This window comes from Anabas testudineus, chromosome 8, assembly GCF_900324465.2.
Source record: "Anabas testudineus chromosome 8, fAnaTes1.2, whole genome shotgun sequence".
Classification (NCBI taxonomy): domain Eukaryota; kingdom Metazoa; phylum Chordata; class Actinopteri; order Anabantiformes; family Anabantidae; genus Anabas; species Anabas testudineus.
The window spans coordinates 12216430-12226151 of record NC_046617.1 but is presented as its reverse complement, the minus strand read 5'-3'; the positions used below and the strand labels follow the sequence as shown (position 1 = coordinate 12226151).

The 9722-nt window shown below is 41.4% G+C and overlaps 1 protein-coding gene across 1 annotated transcript; it reads left to right on the top strand.

Moving 5' to 3' along the window:
* Positions 1-6667: 6667 nt before the first annotated feature.
* pmp22a (peripheral myelin protein 22a) lies at positions 6668-9402 on the top strand. The gene is made up of 5 exons (XM_026362423.1): positions 6668-6802; positions 7543-7633; positions 7836-7929; positions 8040-8180; positions 8331-9402. The coding sequence occupies exons 2-5, from the start codon at positions 7556-7558 to the stop codon at positions 8483-8485; spliced, it is 468 nt and encodes a 155-aa protein (XP_026218208.1). The 5' UTR covers positions 6668-6802; positions 7543-7555; the 3' UTR covers positions 8486-9402.
* The last annotated feature ends 320 nt before the right edge of the window (positions 9403-9722 follow it).

Sequence of the window (9722 nt, the reverse complement as noted above, 5' to 3'; positions counted from 1 at the left end):
GCGAGGCTAGGCTTGGAAGGGAGATCTGTTATGTCTTAAATCCAGCTGGAGTTGTATAGCCCAATGCTGCAGGCTGTTTAGATCAAGCTGTTCTTCCTGTGCCTTTCTTCATATTTTGGATGAGAACTATTTTTAATTTGCCTTACAGTTAGGTAAATGTGATATTCTGCAAGATCTGTGTTTATAGGAATTTTTGGCACACTTTTTATTGTAAGCGGTGGCTACTGTTTTGTACGTGCTCTACATTTCACAGTTACCTTCCCATAATCAAACAACACTGCCAGCATTTGTGTTATGTCTTTCCTTAGACTTCCCTGTTTTTTTTTTTTTTTGTTGTTGTTGCTTATAGTGGTTATCACTGTTTGCAGTCACTACCCTTATGTTTATCCTCACCCTTACTGAAATCTGATTTCTGTTCTGTGCAATGAAACTTTTATTCTTGAGAAAATCTGTCTGACACGCTCAGTTTTACCAGCTGTCATAAACTTTTCATTCTTATCAAAACTGAAATGCTAACCAGCTCAGAGGATTCACCATGTCTGCTTGAGTTTAACAGACTGCCTTGCTAATGTTTGCTAAATAGCAACATAGAGGCTGATGTAAATGGAATTAGTGTTGCAATTAGGTGTCTATGTAATGGATATAATTATACCACTAAGTTAAAGCATCCCCAAAGTTATTACTATGTGTGGGACATGAATTTGTACTCCAACTTTTAACAAACACGTCCAGAATTTGCTGATCTATCAAACTGCTAGTGTCAGGAGACCATCTAAACTGTGATGTATAATACTGGGTATGAATATCCCTACAAAGTTTTTGTGATATCCATAGTAGTTGAGATATTTTTGTCAGGACCAAAATAATTGACCAATTGACTAACACACACGCCCGACAACATTGCCGTCCATAGAGTCATCCAAATAAATTATCATATTGAATTTCTTACAAATAATTTAAGGTCAGGGAGAGGCATTTTACAGAGAGTGTTTGGGTTGATCTAGAGGTTAGGGAAGAGTTGAGGGCAATTTGGCTGCAACAGTGTGCATGATGTATGTGTGGATTTGTAGCACGTGCTCGTGTAATGCTGTGTCTGCCAGAGTTTATCAATCCATCCTCACCTCCTCCTTCATTCCACCACTGAGAGGAGCTGTCAGTGGGTTCAGTGTACATCTTTTGCTAGTGACTGCGCTGGGCTGCAGTCCAGACCGATGCAGACGGATGAGCACACACAACACACACTCTCTGCTCCAAGGCAAGCTTTACAGCATCGCCACAGTTTCCTTTGGCCAGGTCACTATACAGTCAGTAGACTAGAAATTACACACACGCATACTGTGCGTGAATCACCACATTTTCCGAAGCCAACCAAGTTTGCCCAGCTTTGTTATTGTGAAAACACAGACAGGAAACTGAAACACCATGACATAGGCTGTTATGGATTCCATGATCAAGTTTGGTTTCATGTATCAACAGCCAGATGACGCATGCCTTAGGCACCGAGCCTGATCTAGACAGAGATAAAACTCATTCAGCAACATGCTTAAGATGTTCTCGTTGGTGTCCTTTTTTCCTTCTTCCTTTATTTCACACCACACAACACCAAACATTGGTCTTGCTAATATATAATATTAGTATTAGTATACTAGTATTACCATGTATGAACCCCTCTTGTTAACCTCATGGTATCAGAAATGCACACACCATATAAACACATCTCGCCCTCAGAGAGCAAATGAGCTCAGTGCACTTGGTGTTTTCACTGGCCTACCATGACCTTTGATAGCAGATGCGGCTCTGTGTAAAATTTCAACAAAGCAACAATAAATGCATGCCTGGATAGTGAGCTAACAGCCGGGCAGAGTCAGCTCCTTGCAGGTAGACCTGAATTACAAAAGCTGCAAGGTGCTGGCAACATGTGAGGAAAAAAAAAAACCCAAACTATTTGCTGGCACATGGCTTTTTTTCACATAAAGTCTGACTTGGCAGGCTGCAAAGGAAGTGTTGTAGTGTTAGCTGTCAAAAGAAGCCCAGATACACTGTCTGGAAAGATAGCACAGCAGCAGGAATGACAAAATCACTGATAACAAGAAGACAACCATTATTTTCTTCGCTGAGAGATGGAGGGGATTTTAGCTGCAGAGCATATGAATCACATGACTTTGACTGTTCATTCACATTTGATTAAAATACAAAATAAGTAGAACGTAGTGCATCTGATGCTGCTTAGATGCTTATCCTTGCATAACAGAGCTGTGAAAACGGTGTAGCAATGAGAACAAGGCAATTCAAGCTGAATTCTTTCATAGCTTTTATTGCTTCATTCCAAACCCCTGAGGCCACTATCACTCCGATTCCAAGCAACAGTTTGTATGCTGATCTTGTCTGTTGGGATGTGTGCGCTGATGACATAGACTCCAACAGGAAGCCAGGGACTAATGATTAGCACATGTTTAGGATCACTAGGGTGCCACAATCTGGAGTTCGTCATGCCATATGTCTTTGATTTATTCGGTTGTTGTTGCTTCACGGGGAGGGACAAGCTGAGGGAACGAAGCCCTTTCCCCTCTCAGACATCTTGGCTTGCTTTACCTGATTTAGCTCCCAGCCAATGGAGATCTTCAGCTCCGTCATGGTCCGTTTTGGAGCGTCAGAGTTTAAAATGTGAAATGTGAGCCGGGGCATGCACAGCAGATGCTCTAGTATGATCCTGCTTTATACATGAGCAGATCGAAACGTAATGCTGCCTGCTCTGCTGATAGCAGAGATGATTTTGATAGAACAGTCTCTTACACACATCCTTTAACACAAGGCTGTGTCTATATAGCTCCCGTCCAACTTGGCGTGCGCGATCTGTGCGATGTTATCTGATAGTCACTAAGTGGTGAAACGCAAACATGAAGAGCAGCACAGCGAGGCCCGTTTAGCCCTGGGGATTAGGAAGCATAAGGAAAAAGGCCATACACATCCTGGAAAGTTGAGAATTAATCTGTAAGAGGAATGTCACTGTCTATAGTTTCAAAGTAGACTAAATGTTGCATGTCACACAAACACAAACAGGACTCACTGAGCCAAGTTACAATTAAAGCATTACGATATGTGAACATCTGTGTGCAGAGTGGGGTGTAAGTTGTGATGACCCAGAGTTTTCCAGTGAGATGACCTAAGAATTTTATGTGGACAGGCGTTGCCAGCTACTCCTGATAGCATTTGATGAAAATGAGTTCAGAGCTGTAGTGTTTCCTCTTGTTTTGGAAGTTGTTTCCATAGGCAAAAGAGCAATGGGGCGTTTCATCATTCCTTCATAATCCCACGAGTAAAATTGACTGTACAGCTGTCCAAGTGTCCTCCAGACAGACAAGCCCAGTATCATATGCACAACCTAATCCCTTATTTTCTCCCTCGCTCAGTCCCATGTTTGCTATTGGAGCTGGAGCAATGCAAACGAGTCATTTATCCACTCCTGCAGGTGGAGCCCAGTGCTGAATATTGTGCTTGGGTTGGGCTTCTACTGACTCATCTTATCATAAAACAATAATACGCTTCAGTCTTGACTTGACTTTTGATATGATCACTGGCCTAAACCTGCCCTGTTATTTTACATAGATAAAGAAAAACCTGACGTAATATACAGAAGAAAGGAAACTGAAAGTTACCACTCTCCATGATTCAGAGCCAGCCTGAGGCCTAGTACTGAATATTATGTACATAATAAGACAACAACATAATAAATAATAAACACACATTTAAGAATATAGATTTTAAAAAACATGTAGAATCCCCCTACACTACATTTTTCTTAGGATCTTAGTATGAATTTCTAAGTCTTGCGTTTCATAGCATGACAATTCTTATTTTCAGTAAATAACAGTGAGATCACTGTGACACCTCTGTGGTTTGGTTTCGGGTCAGCTGTTTTGCTTGAGTTACTACTTAAACAGTCCTGTAGCCCTTTCACACACATCAGCGAGGATCATTTAGGGAAACACAAAGGTAATATCCATAAACCCAGTGATTCAACTTTTTACGTGACTGACTTTCTAAACTAACTCACCTGTATCCTGATGAATCCTTCAATAGAGAGGGGTGTGTCAGTTTTAAGTTTCAGCTGCAGCCTCACCACAATGGCCATGACTATAGTTACTGGTAGTGAACTGCTCCAGCCTGTTTGCTTTGTAATCTTTCACTTTCGAAAAGAACAGGAGCTATGAATGTGTTTGGAAATGGTTTTGGATGGTTTCCAGTGCTGCCAGCCATGTAGGAGAGATCATAACTCTTCCATTAAAAAAGACAATATGTGCATGTTTTTATAAATATTATTAAATATCCAACCACTGTTAGTTAATGATATGTTTATTGAAATCTCGCCTCTTATTAAAAGAAATCAAGTTGTAATGAAGAAAAGGGTGTGGCACTTTGTAACTCAAGGCAGTAATGGAGAGGAATGTTTCACAGAGACTGTAATATGTGATTTTTACAGCCACAACAGTGTGACTTTTAAAATTTAAAGTGGCCACAGCTTGATTACTTCAGGTTTTATATTTTTATTGTTGGGCTCCAGATTTTCAACATATTCCAGCTATACATCTTAGCTAGAATCTGATCTAGACATTATTATCATACACATTTCTTACATATACATGTAAGAAATGTGTCACCAAACATAAACTGTAATATACTGAAATATCAGTAACATATTGTTTACTGTTGATATGATGTAAATAACAAATATATCAAAACAAAAATATATCAGTAAAGTGTAATTCAAAATAAACATATATACAAAATAACTGATACAAAACAATGTCTCTAGCTGTCTTAGCTTGCCAGTCCTGTGCATGTGCAGTTGAAACAGCACTGCTTTTTGGGGCAGGTTGTGAAAACAGTTGCCCGTGAAGTGCTATAAACAGATAAAAACGTTGCTTGAAGTCTGTTGCTTTATGGTTTTTCCTAAATTTTCCATCACAGCCAAACAAAGACTTCCTCTGAGACATTTCGACCTCTGCACAAAGACTCCTACTAGTTTCAGCCATAAGCGGATCGGTGGCAGCTAGCCTGAGAGGGTAGGTATAATGGCATACTTAGCCCAAAATGGATGTCCGGTTGTGGAGGATTGAATTTGGAAAAAAAAAACAACTCTTGAGAATGAAACTAATTGTCCAGCCTGAAACCTGGGTGTTTCACTAGCAGCCGACAAACCACACATTCACCACAAACATTAGGCGTCTGTGGGCACCCAACTTCACAGTATATTAACTTCAGAACACGAATACCTATATACGACCAGGGCAAAGTTGTTGATGTTATTTCTTAAATGAATTTCTATTCTTTGACAGAAGGAAAGTAGTCTGGTGCTTAAAACCGTTGATTTGCATTTGTTCACTTTGTAAATAAAAGCTCAGTATGGTGTGCGGATCCTCTCTGACTGATTTCTATCTTCTACACAGCAGCTCTGGCTGCACAGCCAGGTCTGACTCCTCACCCTACCGCTGCTGTTGGCACTGTCTTCTCTCCGACCGCCGCACCAATTACATCTTCATAAACAGCACCGTGTCCAGCTGAGTAGTCGGCTGATTGTCAAAGAGCTCCCTCTTTCTGCCCCCTCGAGTTCTGCCAGGGCACTAGCTCGCCCGACATCCCGCAGCAATCCTGGGTATCGGCCAACTATTCCTCATCTCGCCTGTTTACAAACACACACCACAGGAATCCACCTGATGAGCCAAAAGCTGTGAGTGAGAGGAGAGACAGAAGCATGCGCTGTGTTCTCTGAGCGACAGCTGATCACAGCAACGTTTGAACTGGGATGGTTTCAAAGCAGCAGCGTGCAGCGGGCCTGTTCTTTTGTCACAGGTGTATTTTGCATTTCAGTCTGGTTTAAAACTTTGCCGCTTGTGAGAAAATAGCTGCATTTTGGTGAAGGATAAAGGACCACAGTGGGCTGTGGCAGGCGAATCTCGGCTACACATCCCAGAATCCTGTGCACAGGGACTTCTGAGCACCTTCATCTATCTAAAGCGCTGCACCGTGTTAACTCGCTTTGGACAGACTCCACTTTTTTTTCAAATGCAGGAGTAAACAAGAGCCCTGCTTCACACACACACACACACACATTCTAGGCATACCATGGGGCCTTCAGAGGGCTGGTCTGCTCACATGACCACATATGTACACACACACACCCACACACACACACACTATCTGGACAGAACACAGCTGGCCATATGTTTTATGAAGTTTAACATTCAGCTCAGCCAGTCACTGTGACAAAGATAGTGTGGCACATAAAGAAAAAAAAACTGAAACACAAAGGGACTGTATGATATGCAAATAGTGATCATCCTGGGAAGCAGAACCAGACTTTTTACATGGACTAGTTATACTGTAAATCATATAATGACTGCCATAAACACAACACAACCTAATTGGAGTTCAGCAGGTATTTAAATGGTTTAATTAGCAGGTGCGTAAACGTGGACTCTCATCCCTCTTATGTCTAAGACTTTGTTTGTTGGTTTGCACACAATAACTTAAAAAAAAAAGCTCCAAAATCAACTTAAATTTAGCACAGTGTAGATGATGGGCTACCACGGGAGGGAAAAAAGGCGGGGGGAAGGAGAAGGAGTGTAGGAGCGGGACCGTGGTGACGTGCGGGGCCTGCAGGGCGGTGTTCTCACTGACTGGGGTGTGAGCCACATCTGGAATAGTAGCTACACGGAGAGTCAGAGAGAAGCAGGAGAAGCTCGGTGCTACTTTCTCAACTCCTCACTTGAGAACTCCCTTTCCACGGAAACTTTATCTTTTTGTAAGTGGGACTGTGTTGGTGCGTTTTGCTTTTTGGTTTTAGTCACTGAACAAACTTTTTCCATGACTTTTTTTTTCCCCATCACAGCAGGACTTTTACGCAGGACTTGAACGAGCTTGGATTTGAATTATAACGCGAACTTTAAACTTACCCCGTAAACTCTGTTGCCGAGTCACCTGCCCTGAGCTCTTTTTAGGTTTAAATCCTCACACCAGGAAACGAAAAGCTTCGGATCGAGGCTCCCACATGGCGGCATTACGCTGGAATGTTTTCCATGCAGCTGGGTCGAGTTTGCGTCTTGTGCAGCCTGCATTGATTAGTCGTGCTCTTTCTTAATCACTCCTGCTTTTTAGAGCCTTTTCATTCTACGTTGCAAACACGCTCTACGTGCATTTAAATGTAAATAACTCGCCAGTTTTAATACAGCCGTGTTGGGATGTGTGCATTTGTTAAAGGCTGAGGATCGATTTTGTTCCATCAGTGCAGTCTTGGCTTTAAACTCACAAATGGACCCTTCCTGCACCATCAGGAAGGAATTACAGTCCCTTCTTTCTTTCTTTCGTTCTTTCTTTCCCTCTACGTTTGAATGTAAGGGGATACTTTCACGTCGAGGTAAACATTGCGGTTGGAGCTGAAGTCAGGAAAATGGCGCCACCTGGCGTCGAGGTGAAGCAACGCAGCGCTGCACGACTCAGCAAGCAAGTTTGATTTGACCTGTTTTGTCTTCTGTGTCCTTTTAGATCCACTTGGAAAATGCTGCTCATCCTGCTTGGAGTGCTCATCTTGCACCTCATCGTTCTCATTCTTCTAATTGTGTCAACAGCAGCCAGTGTAAGTTGTCCTGTCACACAGATAGTTCTTTTTAATTTGTGTAAAAGCGATAATAGGAAAAGGACATTAACAGAATAAACTAGCACCGGTTTAATTGCTTGGCCATTAACTATTATTACTGTTGGATATTATGGCCCTAGGCTTGTACTCGTGCTTTGGATGCTGCAGCGTAATTAAAAGTCTGTGTTGTTGTGTTTACCAGGCCTGGTCTGTAAATGGGGAGTGGAGCAAAGAGCTATGGTACAATTGCCAGACAAATAGCAAAGGCTACCACTGTGGGCCATCCAGCAATGAAGGTTTGTCAGCATCCATCAGAAACCGACTGTATATTGTGAATGAATTGCCTCTTGCATGAAAATCCTAAATGTGTTTGCACTCACGATGTCCTTCATTTATTTTTGTCCAGACTGGATCCAGGCGGTGCAAGCCCTCATGATCCTGTCCCTGCTCTTCTGCTTCTTCTCCCTCATTGCATTCGTGTATCAGCTTTTCAAGCTGGTCAAGGGCGGACGCTTCTTCTTCACCGCCATCTTCCAGATCTTGGCAAGTAAGTATGACTTCATCACACTGTGACAGGTCACAGCTTGAACAGATTTGGGTGGAGCAGTGAGATCATCTGAACTTTTTATTTATTTATTTATATATATATTTATATATTGCTTCAACCCCTCCTCACTTTTCTCCTCATCTCTCCTAGGTTTGTTCGTGATGTGTGCAGCGATCATCTACACTGTGAGACCCGAAAATGATTCCAACGCACAGTTCGGCTACGCCTACGTGCTGGCCTGGGTAGCGTTCCCTCTCTGCCTCATCAGTGGCCTTATTTATATCGTCCTGAGGAAAAAAGAATGAGAGAAGAAGCAGAGGAGGAGAGAGGAGGGGTAGCTATGACATCCCTTACCACAACATCGCACTGTGCCTACTGCCTACAAACCATAGACTGACATTCCAACACTACAACAAAATTGCAGGTGTCACTAACAATTGTAAACACAAGAAGGAGACATTTGTTGCAGAACGGGGATTTCTCTCTTGCTCTTTGCTGTATTTCAGTATCCGTTATGTTCCCATCACATGCTCAAAGAAACCTGTTTGCTATGTGAAATGTAACAAAACACATCTTCGACATTGTGTTTAGAAATGCGTTGGTGACATGTTGACTTTTGTTGTAATCTGGCACCCGACTTCCACAGATCCATTATGTGTAACATCAACGACCTAATCCTGCCTTCCTTCAGTACAAAGATGTACATAGTGTCTGTGGTTTTTAGACATATTTATAACATTTTACATACATTTTGTGTACATAGTGTTGTCAAGTTAACATTTTGTCTTGCTCTTTTCGTGTTAGAGCTCGTGTCTCTCACAAATCATGCAGCTGTGCCAAAGAGATGTCGCTTCAACTTCCAGACTTTTTTTTTATTTTTTATTTGACTTTGAAATTCTCTACAATGTGCCTTATTCAGATTAACCCTGTTCTTCTTGAAGGAAATTAGTAAGTCTTCAGAAGTAGAAAAATAACAATATGAAGTGTTAATAAACTCAGTAAGTGTTTTCTGAATTATCATTATACTTGATATGTCAAATAAAATGTTTGAAATTTTGTAATGTAGTTTTGAAAAATGGTGGTGCTTTTTCTACTATTCTTGAAATGTATAGCCTCCTTTTTGTTGCTAAATTGTACTGTCCTGTGATTAATCTGCTTTGTACAAACCTAAGTTTGCATTTTTTTTGTCAGTATTCTTCTAAATAAACATTTTTGAAATGCATTCTGCTCAGTGATAAGAAGTTCAGGTAGCCTGCATTGATTTTTAAAAACAGAAATCAACTGAACCACAATGACTAAAGTGATATGTCTTGACCAGAGGGCTAACTCTGAATATTTGCTAGATGAACTATTATAGGGTGTGGTACGATGGGACTAGCAAATGACTGGATAGTGGAAAGCTGACCCTCAGCAAAGCAAGGCTCCTTGTAGTAGCTTCATTGTCCCACTTGATGGAGCCATGAACAACATTTAACACAGGTATTGGGTAATATAGTGTAGATCTTACTGTTCCTTATCTAGCAAATTTTTAACAAGATAAAT